Source organism: Salvelinus sp. IW2-2015, unplaced genomic scaffold (genome assembly GCF_002910315.2).
Source record: "Salvelinus sp. IW2-2015 unplaced genomic scaffold, ASM291031v2 Un_scaffold3060, whole genome shotgun sequence".
Taxonomy (NCBI): Eukaryota; Metazoa; Chordata; class Actinopteri; order Salmoniformes; family Salmonidae; genus Salvelinus; species Salvelinus sp. IW2-2015.
In genome coordinates, this window is record NW_019944352.1 from 52,518 (window position 1) to 66,495 (window position 13,978).

A 13,978-nucleotide genomic window follows, 5' to 3' on the forward strand; every position below is an offset into this window, starting at 1 on the left:
ACAGGTCAGGTACCTTTCAGGACAAGATCAACCAGGAATCTCAACAGGAAAGGTCATCAACTTGTTCCAGCTGTCTGAATGAGGGCTTGGTGCCAACTCTCTAGTTGAAGAATCAGACTCCCTGCGATCAGGAACTCTTTCAGAACAAGACCTAGATACCTGAACCAATGTTAGCCTGGCCTATTCTGTTAATGTGGTCTAGAGGAGGTTGTGGAGGAGTTTGACCTGAAGACATACAACACATCAGAGGAAGGTTATAGAGGTTGGCTGCGTAGTGAAAACTGCAAGAGAGCACTGTACGTTCTGTTATTGTAAGTTGATGTTTACAGTATTCATTATAATGGAATGGATTTGTATATCTAACAGATTATCTCTCTCTCCAGACTGGATCATGTAAACTCACATATAAATCCTGTGAGACTCTGGCCTCAGGCTCTGCAGACAACATATAAACTCCCTCCTGAGGAACTGGACCTCAGGGCTACAATGACCTGGAGACAGAGGAAAGTGGAGGCTGCTCTGATGTTGGACTATAACAGTCCACTCGAAATACGACACTAGTGTGAGTTCAATATCATTCAGTATGAGTTATTATGTGGATGTTTTTAAAACCATGGGTGGTTAATCATGTGCTCTTGCCTCTAGTCTGGTCAGTGTGGTCTGAGAGAGGGTTGCTGTTCGGATCTGGCCTCAGTCCCTGAGTTCCCCACTGCCGCAACTGAACAACATACTGGACGCTTGAGCAAAAGACATGACCTGCAGGACCTCAGGAGTTACACTGCTGTCTGCTGGACTGGAAGGATCGCAGACTGTAAACTAGACACATGGAAGCTGAGCTGTTTCAGTCAGGTCGGTACTGAGCTGAGTTACACTGCTGTCTGCTGGTGGAGGTTCCAGGCTGTAAACTACACCACTGGGTAAGTAAGCTGTTTCATCAGGTTGGTACTGAGCTGAGTTCAACTGCTGTCTGCTGGAACTGGAGGATCCAGGCTGTAAAACTACACACTGGGGTATACAGCTGTTTCAGTCAGGTTGGTACTGAGCTGGAGTTACACTGCTGTCTGCTGGGACTCGGAGATCAGCGTTGTAACACCTAACCACACTGGGGTAAGTACAGCTGTCTTCAGCTCAGCGTCATGGTACTGAGCTGAGTTACACGCTGTCCTGCTGGACTGGAGGATCCGGCTGTAAAGGACTACACACACTGGCGGTAAGTACAGCTGAGTTCCATAGTCACGGCGGTACTGAGCTGATCGTAAAACAAAACTCAGAAATACATCCTAATGTTTAATGCATGTTTTTGTGTCATGTGACAACATCTAATGGTGTCATACAAAGCATGATTGACCGACAGTACCACCAACCTAGACACTGTTGTGTCGTCTCCTCTTCATGGCTGTTCTGGCTGTCTGGTCACAGAGGACGGGCTGTGCTGCTCTGTCTTTCAGACTCTGGAGTCAAACCCCTCGGCCACCTGAAAGCAGCCTGGAACCTGAGCTACATCACACTCCACATCATGCAGGGGGACTGCTTTCAGCCTGCCTCCTGGTGATCCCACATATAACAATGAGAAGCTGAAGTAAGCTCAAGAATATGAATGTCCCTATAATAGTGAGGCAGCGGTTGGTGTCATATAGCTAGTGTAGTAGGCAGTCAAGTAGCATAGAGCGCATGATGGGTAGACATAAGGGGAAGTTCTAACTAGCAGGCCTCGAGCACTCCAACACGCCATACACTCATCACACCACAATGGAATACTCATTCGTTCTGCATCTGCTGATATCCTTTGGAATTGTACTCCCGTTGTCGTATGCAGTTGGTAGGATAGCAACTACCATGATGTCTCTAGTAATGATTGTACTTCGTTTTAGTATTGCAGTCGTAGTAATGAATACTGATGCCATAAGTGATTGACTCGTGTATGGTGGGGCTACTATGTTATTCTAGTGAATTGTACTCTGTTCTGTATGCAGTAGGTAGGATAGAATACCCTGTCAATGTCTCTCAGTAATGAATTGTACTTCCGGTTTCTGTATGCAGGTAGGTAGGATAGATTCCCTGCATGTCTCTAGTAATGAATTGTATTCGTTCTGTATGCAGTAGGTAGGATAGATAATACCTGCATGTCTGCTAGTAATGACTTGTACTGCTCGTTCTGTATGCAGTAGGTAAGATAGAATACCTGCATGTTCTAAGTAATGAATGTACTCCGTTCTGTATGCGTAGGTAGGGTAGAAACCTGATGTCCTCTAGTAACTGAATTGTAGTACCGTTCTGTATGCAGTGGGTAGGATGAATACCTGTTATGGTCTCTAGTAATGAATTGTACTCCGTTCTGTAATGCGTAGGTGGTAGAATACTGTATGTTCTAGTAATGAATTGTATCCTGTTCTGTAATGCAGTAGTAGGTCATATGATATACTGTATGTTCTAGTAAGAATTGTACTCCGTTCTGTTTATGCAGTAGGTTAGGATAGAATACTGCATGTCTCTAGTAATGATTGTACTCCGTTCTGTTGCAGTGGTAAGGATAGAATACCCTTTGCATGTGCGTCTAAATGATTGTATCGTGCCGTTCTGTATGGCAGTAGGTAGGATTAGAATCTGTATTGCGTCCTAGTAATGAATTGTAGTCCGGTTCTGTACCTGCAGTAGGTAGGGCTAGAAAATCCTTGATAGAATACCTGTATGTCTCTAGTAATGAATTGTACTCCATTCTGTATGCAGTAGGTAGGATAGAATACCTGTATGTCTCTAGTAATGAACTTGGATAGTGCACCAGAACACAACAATATGGTTTAAATGTTGACTGCTTTATTAGGTCTTTGTCAGTCAATAACCTGTTTCTCCTACAGTGTGGATCATGGTGGAGAGTGCAGGCTGAAATCAGGGCCGAGGAAATGTAAGTCTCTTCAATCCTAATTAACTGTATATTCAGAACTATAGTAACATAGTAACTAATCAATACTTGTTCTGTACCTACAAAACAACATTTTATATGAAGATGTGGTTTGATTAAACTCTCATTTTGTTTACAGATGCCTGTCATCTCACCCTGGACCCAAATACAGCACACCCAAACCTGGTACTGTCTGAGGGGAACAGGAAGGTGACACGGGTGTTGAAGAAGCAACATTATGAAGACCATCCAGACAGATTTGACTGTAGTCCCCAAGTTCTCTGCAGAGAAGGCTTATCTGGATGTCGTTATTACTGGGAGGTGGAGAGGGATGGCAACATGGCTGGCATTGGTGTGGTGTACAAAGGAATGAAGAGGAAGGGATGGGAGGATGACAGTTGGATTGGAGCCAATAGGAAGTCCTGGTGTTTAGTCTGCTCTGATGGCCTCTATTTATTTAACCATGATGGAGTCGACAGATCCATCTCTGGTCCTCTTTCTAACAGAGTTGGAGTGTTTCTGGACTGGCCAGGTGGTATTTTGTCCTTCTACAGTGTGTCCTCCTCTGGAACACTGACACACCTTCACACAGAACACACCAGATTCACTGAACCCCTCTATCCTGGATTTTGGGCTACCTCCTCCTCAGTGACCCTGTGTCAGATAGATGACCAACACATTCAGAGGTGAGTCATAGCAATGTTTTATCCTTTATTTTCCTCTGCAGTCATTCCTACAGTTAGATAGTAGTAGTGGTGTGCGTTATTGTGTTCTGTTGGACCTACAGACAGTTAGATTAGTAGTAGTGGTGTGTTTTAATGTGTTCTGTTGGACCTACAGACAGTTAGATTAGTAAGTAGTGGTGTGTTTTAATGTGTTCTGTTGGACCTACAGACAGTTAGATTTAGTAGTAGTAGTGTGTTTTAATGTGTTCTGTTGGACCTACATACAGTTAGATTAGTAGTAGTGTGTTTAATGTGTTCTGTTGGACCTATAGACAGTTAGACTGTGCCCTAGTTAAATTTCACCATCAGTATTGACTTTATGGAAGTTGACATAGTGGGTTATGTCACATTTAGGCAATGTAACCTACATAGGGAGCTGTGTTGTCACACCTTTAAAGACTGAGGAGCAACATGATGATTATGAAGAATTTATTTTAATCACGTTAATCTACCAGAGGACAGAACAGTCTTCAGGAAAGCAGGATAAAGTTTTGTAATGTTCAAAATGTTTTTGGCTGAAACTATGTTCCACAGGCTATTTGCACACAGCATGTGACGCACATCTCTAGGGGGATGTAACTCATGATACCTGGTGACGTCAACTCTCTAGGGGGAATGTAACTCATGATACCTGGTGACTTCACATCTCTAGGGGGAATGTAACTCATGATACCTGGTGACTTCACATCTCTAGGGGGGAATGTAACTCATGATACCTGGTGACTTCACATCTCTAGGGGGGAATGTAACTCATGATACCTGGTGACTTCACATCTCTAGGGGGAATGTAACTCATGATACCTGGTGACTTCACATCTCTAGGGGGGAATGTAACTCATGAATACTGGTGACTTCACATCTCTAGGGGGGAATGTAACTCACATCTTTAAGGGCTTTCCTCAAGATATGCAATGTCACCTGTAATGTCACCATGTGTATTGACTTTATGGAAGGTGACATAGTGGGTTATGTCATATTTAGGCAATGCACCCTACATAGGGAGCTGTTCTGTCAACCTTTATTCACCCTCTGTACTGCTTATGAAGACTGGTATGTTATTTAAAGCCTTTATAAGTTGTATTTAGTTTAATCACAGTCTATCCTTCTGCTTTACCAACATCAGAGACCATGGTGGAGAGAGTTGGATCAAGCCTGGACCTGAGAACACCAGAGACCATGGTGGAGAGTGTTGGATCAAGCCTGGACCTGAGGACACCAGAGACCATGGTGGAGAGTGTTGGATCAAGCCTGGACCTGAGGACACCAGAGACCATGGTGGAGAGAGTTGTATCAAGTCTGGACCTGAGAAATGTGAGCGTTATTTGATTTAATTGTTTTTAAATCAAAATAGTTTTAAAGCGTTCATTATAGTTGATTCCCAGGCAAGGAACACAATCACGATCTATTTGGTCAAAACAAACTTAAAGGTAGAGTCAGCGATATGACGTAGATGCACAAAGTAAACAGCGTAGTGGGTTAATTTCTACAACAACTAAGAGTGGTGGAGCACAAGGCTAAACTTCTCTGCTGTTTTGGTTCCGTGACTACCACTCTGTAAGAGAGTGAAGAGAACACTTGCACATGAGCAGAAACTGTGTGTGACTGTGTGAGAGAGAAGTCAGGCATCTTGCTCATCACAATATCTGTGGTGCTGCTCGTACATCATCATTTAGCTGACTCTACCTTTAAGCTCTCATCCTAGGATCTACCAGAAATCAGACCCCCAACATCTACAAAACATGGACCAGAACGATGTTGTTTCCTGCTTCCACAAACATTCATTAATATAACAYTAATGTCAGATTATGGTATGCTAATGAGTGTACATTCTGAGACTGTTGCTCACTTAAATTCATTTTTATAACAAGTCTATTTAATAATTATTCATTCATTAGTACATGAGATTGTCCATTTAAAACAACAACTACTTTTGACTTCAGGGATTCTTCAGAGCTGTAAGACTTGTGACCATGTTGAGGTAAGTCATAATGTCAATTTTTACTTTTACATACCTGCAGGAGTCAGGCACAGTCTCAAAGCCAGGTGTGTACTGACCAACCGTTCATACTGGGATATAGACAGTCCTGTGTTCTACTTTAGTAATATAAACACAGTCTCAAAGCCAGGTGTGTAGTGACCAACCATTCATCCTGGGATATAGACAGTCCTGTGTTCTGCTTGTAGGCATGCAGGATTTTAGCTGTTGTCATATTTTGTCATTAGACAGTTTAATTGATAAATCACCAGCATCCCATGTAACATTGAATAAATACATTAGATTAGTTACTTTGGTTAATGGGCCAGTTTCCCAGACACAGATTAAGTCTAGTCCTGGACCTTAAAGAACTTTCTAATGAAACTTCCATTGAGCATGCTCTTTAGTCCAGCACTAGACTCAATCTGTGTCCAGGAAACAGGCCCCATGTGTCTTACTGACATGCTTGTCCTTGTTCAGGACTCCACACACTGGCTTCAGATTGAACCCTTGACTTCCACTGTCCAGGGAGTGACAATGTTCAGGTAAAATAACTACTTTTAACATTTCATTCCACTTGCTAGTGTATTTCCCCATTACCTTTGGGAATAGTCTTCTAATCCAACCTCTCCATTTRACCATTGACCCTCTCTACCATATCTTGATGTTGCCCTCAGGCACAGGACACCCAAAGGGAGTTATGAGTGCACAGTGTCTGGTCTCCGCTGGCTGTGTGAGAGAGATGTCATTCTGAAGTATCACTTCAGGAACTGGGAACCCTATAGTCAACTTCTGAAAGACATGCAGTACACACAAGGTGGTCCATTGCTGGACATCACTATGGAGTTAGGTGAACTGGAGGAAGTTCATCTGCCACACTTTGTCTGTTTAGGTAAAACCACATAGAAGTAGTATTCAGAAAGACATTTCCATGTAACTGAGTTTCACTTCCTGAATGAATGAACTATTCTGGGAGTTTGAGTTTACTGTGATCTGGTACTGCATATTMTTTGTGTTTTAGTTGGATGAATAGTACAATATTTGTCTTTCTGTCTCCTTTGTATTGTGTTGTTCAGGGACCAACCCTTCCCTGAGGAATGAGATGAAGGTTCTTCATGTTGAGGAACATGGAGTGTCTTTTGAGGAAGTGCATGAGGTCACCAGATTCCATGCTAAGATTCTCCATCCCAAGTTCTCAGCTATCTCTCTGATACTGAGATTACTGTCTTGGAACATAGATGTCCACTGTGACGTGGTCCTCTATTTGGCAGTAAAAAGGTCAACAGTAATTTCAAGGCTGTACCTGCTCCTCAGAAACTCCAGTCAGAAAGAGGTGAGGCACTATCATTGAAGTGACAACAGTAGGTTGAAACTTACTGAAGGAAAGCTGATAGTTTGTTGAAAATCTCTAGATTAGAAAGACAACATGCAGCTCTGTGAGAAATCTATTTCTGTCTCATTCATTTGAAGAGCCAGTAGACGGCACTCTTCCCTCTGGTCGGAGGAGAACCCAATGCCCCGGGGCAGTGAAGGGGACATTTCCCTGTGTAGGGTGCTGTCTTTCAGATGGGACGATAAACGGGTGTCCTCTCCATGGTCACTAAAGATCCCATTGCACTTATGGTAAGAGTAGGGATGTTAACCCCGGTGTCCTCACTAAATTCCCAATCTGGCCCTCATACCATCATGGCTACCTAATCATCCCTAGGTTCCAATTGGCTCATTTATCCCCTCTCCTCTCCCCTGTAACTCTTCCCCAGTTCGTTGCTGTAAAAGAGAATCTCTTCTCAGTCAACTTACCTGGTACACCTTTAACATAATATCCTGGTAAAATAGGGATAGTAAAACAGTAGTGTACACAATTTTTGTTGTTGACAAAAATGGATTGCTCAGTGAGCTGCATGTTGTGTGAATTATGAGACTACATTGTTCTGACTGACTACTACATTGCTCATTTTGTAGGCTGTTCAGGAACGGGAGAAAAATCAGGTGTCCCAAGGATATTCAGAATTGGTCCTGTCAAGTCCAAACGGGTCTTTAAAGCTGAACAGTTGGTTTGCACTCAAGAATCCCCACTCCACTTCCATCAATCCAGAGGTGCAGTTTTATCAGACTGAGGACATGAATCTGTCATATTGTATAAGAATAACTGGAATATCATTCTATTTCACTATGTCTCTCTCTGTCTGTTGTCTCAATCGTTGCACCATATGGCCTACAGAAGATTCAGCTGTTACCTGCAGACACCACACCAAGCTGTTGTAAGATGATCATGAGAAACACAGGGGTTGACATTGAGATGGAGTTAATCGGGGATGATGAGAGGACAGTATGGAGAGAGATGGTATCAAAAGGTAAGAAATACTAGACATGAACAGTATGTCAATCATCAATGTCCTTTTCTAACAGATGCTATTAACATGTTTTATGATATTTTCTATTGCTTGTCTTTCAGACGAATATAGCAAAGACTCTCATCCAACATGTAAGTTTGTTTTTTTGGACAAGGTTTATAAAACGGGTTATAGAGCTAACATCTCTTCAAGTTGTGAGGAAGAACACTGATGAAGGTATTCATGAGTCATGTTCAGTGGGGTGATGAAGGTCATCATGAGTCATGTTCAGTGGGGTGATGAAGGTGTTCATGAGTCATGTTCAGTGGGGTGATGAAGGTCTTCATGAGTCGTGTTCAGTGGGGTGATGAAGGTCTTCATGAGTCGTGTTCAGTGGGGTGATGAGGTCTTCATGAGTCGTGTTCAGGTGGTGATGAAGAGTCTTCATGAGTCATGTTTCAGTGGGGTGAAGAAGGTCTTCATGAGTGTTCAGTGGGGTGATGAAGGTCTTCATGAGTCGTGTTCAGTGGGGTGATGAAGGTCTTCATGAGTCGTTTCAGTGGATGAAGTCTTCATGAGTCGTTCAGTGGGTATGAAGTGTCATGAGTCGTGTTCAGTGGGGTGATGAAGGTCTTCATGAGTCGTGTTCAGTGGGGTGATGAAGTCTTCATGAAGTCGTGTTCCAGTGGGGTTGATGAAGGTCTTCATGAGTCGTGTTCAGTGGGTGTGATGAAGGTCTTCATGAGTCATGTCAGTGGGGCGATGAAAGGTCTTCATGAGTCATGTTCAGTGGGGTGATGAAGGTCTTCATGAGTCGTGTTCAGTGGGGTGATGAAGGTCTTCATGAGTCATGTTCAGTCGGGTAATGAAGGTCTTCATGAGTCATGTTCAGTGGAGTGTAATGATACAGACCATTCAGACAGAAATACAGAGCCTTTCAAAAGTATCTGCATCACATGTTATTGTGTTACAAGGTGGGATTAAAAGGGATTTCATTGTCATTTCTAGTCAACAATCTACACAAAATACTCGGTAATGTCAAATAATATATATATTTAGATTGATAGAAATGAAATACCTAAAATAGTTGTTCCATAAGTATTCAGCCCCCCGAGTCAATACTTAGAAATACCGTTGGCAGCGATTACAGCTGGTAGTCTTCTTGGGTAAGTCTCTAAGAGTCATTACAGCTGGGAGTCTTCTTGGGTAAGTCTCTAAGAGTCATTACAGCTGGGAGTCTTCTTGGGTAAGTCTCTAAGAGTCTTTACAGCTGGGAGTCTTCTTGGGTAAGTCTCTAAGAGCTTTACACACCTGGATTGTACAATATTAGCCCACTATTATTTTCATAATTCTTCAAGCTCTGTCAAGATGTTGGAGATCATGACTAGACAGCCATTTAAGTCTTGCCATAGATTTACAAGCAGATTTAAGTCTGAACTGTAACTTGGCCACTCAGGAACATTCAATGTCTTCTTGGTGAGCAACTCCAGTGTAGATTTGGCCTTGTGTTGWAGGTTATTGTTCTGTTGAAAGGTGAATTCCTCTCCCAGTTTCTGGTGTAAAGCAGACTGAACAAGGATTTCCTCTAGGATTTTGTCTGTTCTTAGCTCCATCCTGTTTCTTTTCATCCTGAAAAACTCCCCAGTATTTGCTGATGACAAGCAWACCCATACCATGATGCAGCCACCACCATGCTGGAAAATAAGGAGGCAGTTACTCAGTGTTGTGTTGGATTTGCCCCAAACATGAGGCTTTGCATTTAGGCCAGAAAGTGTCTTCCTTTGTAGATGTTTTTTACAGTATTACTTTAGTACCTTGTTGCATATAATATACATGTTTTAGAATAGTTGGAATATTTATTCTGTATATTTGTATTATTTTCACTCTGTCATTTAAGTCATTATTATGGAGTCACTACAATGTTGTTGATCCATCCTCAGTTTTCTCCCATCACAGACATTGAACTCTGTAACTGTTTTAAATTCACCAATATCCTGATGGTAACATCCCTGACAGTTTCATTCCTGTCCTGCAGCTCAGTTCAGAAGGACGACTGTATCTTTGATGTGTCTGGGTGGTTTAATAAGTAATCACAGAATAATTATTAACTTGACCATGCTTAAAGAGATATTAAATGTCATATTTATTATTGTTACCCATCTACGAACCACTGCCCTTCTTTATGAGGCTTTCAGAAAACATCCCTGGTCTTTGTGTAAAGTTGAATCTGTGCTTGAAATGCGATACTTGACTGAGGACCTTCCAGATGTATAGTATATATGGGGGACAGGTCCACTTGACATTACAGAGTATTTTCAGTAGATTGATGACAAAACATTACAATTAAATCCATTTTAATCCCACTATGTAACACAACAGAGAAATCCAAGGGGTATGAACTCTTTTGCAAGGCTCTGTATTGTTTGTAGAAAAGACAATCGTCTCAGACAGGGTAAGTGTAAATTCCAAATAAGTCAGTCAATTCAGAAGTAAACTGAAATTCCAATTCAATATCTGGAAAATGGCATCTATTTTCAATGACTAGTAGGAAGAAAAAAATGTTTTAATTGACTGACTTGAATATGAATTGACTACAACCCTGGAGTCAGCTCTATACAAGAATGACTATCAGAGGAATGATAACTAGAGAGACTGTTAGATGTAGAAACAGATGCTGTTCACCCTAAAGCCATATTCATTTAATTCACTCCCCTTCAGCATATCCCTCCCTGGGATTCCTGCTGAGGAGTTTCTGAAGAAACACAGGGCTAAACTCATTCAGGAGTCAAAAACCCAAAGCCAATAGCAGATGTTCTGCGGTCAAAGGACATGATTGGTGATGAAGAGTACTCCAGAATAACAGCTGAAACAACTGAACAGGAGCGAATGAGAGAACTACTGAATGCAGTCCTCCCTAAAGGACCAGAAGTGATGGGAGCTTGTCTCAAAGCTCTCAGTGAACATGAACACCATCTTGTTAAGTACTTGAGTGAATCTAGGTAAGACCGTTTTCTTTTCTCCCTCCCTTGAATATGTGGAATGATTAAATATAGGTCAAATAAAAACATAGCTACCCAGATCAAAGAGAAAGTATTTTTTCAGAATGGAAGCATGTTTTTGTGTTGCTGCCTGTAATAAATGTATCTTATTATAGCTATCATAGGACCATCATCACATCATTATTCTCAGGTGTATCATAGGACCATCATCACATCATTATCTCAGGTGATCATAGGACCATCATCACAATCATATCTCAGGTGTATCATAGGACCATCATCACATCATTATCTCAGGTGTATCATAGGACCATATCAGATCATTATCTCAGGTGTATCTCACTCCTCCTTCTTCGCCATACTTTCTGATCTCTCTCTTCCCTTCTCCTCCACCTCTTTCTTGAAGCACCTAATCTGAAGATGCTGAGGCCTGTCTCCTAGTCTGTGGACAAGACACTTCTTCACCTAATCTGAAGATGCTGAGGCCTGTCTCTTAGTCTGTGGACAAAGACACTTACATGATTGTAAAGGAGAACCCCCTGAAATGGACACAAATTAATGGAACATATTGGCACTGTACGAAACATATGCACGGTGTCCAATACCACTCAAATGTATGCATTTCATTCAAAGCTTATGGCAAATGTCATAAGGCAAATGCCAAGTGTCACACAGCAAAAATCCAAAAGATGGCGGAGCGCTCTCCACCGTAGATTTTCATATTGCAAATGCATATCAAGTCAAGACCCAAGAGTCAAATTTAGAAAATTAGATTTTTTTTTCAAAAAATGTATCACCCCCTAAAAAAAAGCTTTACGGACGGTTTGTCAAAATTTTTAGATTTTTTTTCTTGTCAATTATACATGTATAACATTTTCATGAACATACTTTCGTCATATTTTATCTTCATATATATCTATATTTTTTTTACTTTTCCATAAGGCATATGTTTTGTCCATTTGCAATATGATTTCATAGGAAGTCAAAAGTCGAAGTCAAAAGTCAGTGAACCATTGCCAAATGCCATAAGAAATGTCCAAATTCAATATGAAAGTATTGAATGTGCCAAATCAGGATGTTTTTCCATTTGCAATATGATTTCATAGGAAGACAAAAGTCGAAGCAAAAGTCAGTGAACCATTGCCAAATGCCATAAGAAATGTCCAAATGCAATATGAAAGTATTAAAGTGCCAAATCAGGATGTTATGTCCATTTGCCATGTACGATCATAGGAAGTCGGGTTCCAAACCCAAAAGTCAGTGAACCATGTCCAAATGGCATTATACTGCCCAAACGAATATAGCACTATGTTAAGCCATGAATCAACCTAGATGGTCTATTTGTCATGTATGATGAGGAGAACTGGGACTCTGTTGTTTTTTTAACGATTTTTTGAAAAATGTCCAAAATGACCCTTGTGATGGGCACCGGTGGGGGGTGCTCCCAACCCAACCGTAGACCCTTGCTCCCCCCTAAAAGCATTAAAAACCATTTAAAAATATGTTCCTGGTAACCCATTCCATACAACAGGTGCACGGCTGTCCATTTGCAATATGTTTCAATGGGCGTTTACCATCACAAATTTGACGTGCTCAAAACTCCTGCAGAAATGCCAAAAAGACTGGCCAGATGAACTCGGGATGGCTGGGCAGTGATATGGTCCTCTCCATCGCTCGTTGGTGTTGATTTCATCATGTCCATTTGGTTATGTTTTTTCACTGTTGAATCTTTTTGCAAATGTACTGTTCATTTGCAATATGTTTAATTGGGCATTTACCTTCACGAATATGACATGCTCAAAAATACTGCAGAATTGCTAAATTGACTGTCCTGATGAACTCAGGATAGCCGGGCAGTGATAGTGGTTCCTCTCCATCGCTCGATGATGACATGAGAGAAGTTGGACTCTGTCATTTTTTAACGATTTCTGAAAACGTCCAAAATGACCAGGCACGACCCCTGTTGGATGGGCACGGTGGGGTGCTCCCTACCCAACCGTGGACCCCTTGCACCCCTTCTAAAGGCATTAAAAACAATTTAAAAAATGTGCTCTTGGTAACCCGTTCCAATCACCAGACGCACGGCTGTCCATTTGCAATAAGTTTCAATGGGCATTTACCATCACGAATATGACATGCTCAAAAATACTACAGAAATGCAAAATTGACTTGCCCATGAACTCGGGATTGCCGGGCAGTGATAGTGGTTCCCTCCATCGCTCGTTGGTGTTGATTTCAGAATGTCAATTTGGTGATGGTCTATCACGGTTTAAACGTATTGCAAATGGACACAAGTCAGCCAGATAATCACCGATCCATTAGTCAATTAGATATCATTCTGAAAACAAACTGATACAAACTGACACCACACCCACTTTTCCAACTCGTTTAGAAGCCAACTATCACATATTTTAGAGCAGGCCTAAAATTCACAGCTCTTTTTGTTTAAAGCATAATAAAAAGCATAAATCACGTAGTTACGTTCTAGCTGCGGGTCCAGTTCTGACATTATGTGTAGGCCTAGCTGAATCCCAAGTTTCGTCTCGATAGGTCATTTGAAGCCCGAGCATCGATCTTAAATGGTGCTGAAAATCCACATTTTCCGGGCGTTGCTACGGGGTCCTTGAATGAGCTATCGGACGGAAACGTTGGGTCCGTCTCTATGGGCCGAGGGCGTTTCAATGCACCTAATCTGTCGACTCTGGGACTTTTCTAAATGTCATCATTTTCATAATGGTCAAAATTAATTGAAGATTATTGCAAATGTACAAGGCTGTTTCTCGGTCTGAGAACCTTCTAGAGCCACATAAATCCCCGTGCACTATCATCTTGAGCTCTAGAACAGGTTTCTAAAGTTCCAGAGCTCTAGGTCTGACTGTTTTGATAGTTCGAATGAAGGTAACTATTGCAGGCTCTGTATGTCTCTAAGCCCCACTCTATGTCACTCCATCCTAGCTGTGTTTGTGTGTGTGAGCTTTTCTTGGAAATCTGATGGAGAAATGATTGATTTACAGTTCATGAGGGTTACCTAGTCACACATATGAAGT

At 41.7% G+C, this 13,978-nt stretch overlaps 1 protein-coding gene across 1 annotated transcript in view; it reads left to right on the forward strand.

Annotated features, from left to right (window-relative positions):
* LOC112075279 (NACHT, LRR and PYD domains-containing protein 4) overlaps positions 1 to 8,352 on the forward strand; it is a 27,358-nt gene extending 19,006 nt beyond the window's left edge. Inside the window, exons 6-16 of the mRNA XM_024142302.2 lie at positions 1,044 to 1,048; positions 2,856 to 2,902; positions 3,039 to 3,585; positions 4,748 to 4,935; positions 5,565 to 5,602; positions 6,080 to 6,144; positions 6,277 to 6,491; positions 6,676 to 6,932; positions 7,562 to 7,696; positions 7,821 to 7,953; positions 8,055 to 8,352. Coding sequence (XP_023998070.2) covers positions 1,044 to 1,048; positions 2,856 to 2,902; positions 3,039 to 3,585; positions 4,748 to 4,935; positions 5,565 to 5,602; positions 6,080 to 6,144; positions 6,277 to 6,491; positions 6,676 to 6,932; positions 7,562 to 7,696; positions 7,821 to 7,953; positions 8,055 to 8,164 — 1,740 coding nt within the window. The 3' untranslated portion in view covers positions 8,165 to 8,352. The remainder of the gene's footprint in view (positions 1 to 1,043; positions 1,049 to 2,855; positions 2,903 to 3,038; positions 3,586 to 4,747; positions 4,936 to 5,564; positions 5,603 to 6,079; positions 6,145 to 6,276; positions 6,492 to 6,675; positions 6,933 to 7,561; positions 7,697 to 7,820; positions 7,954 to 8,054) is intronic.
* The last annotated feature ends 5,626 nt before the right edge of the window (positions 8,353 to 13,978 follow it).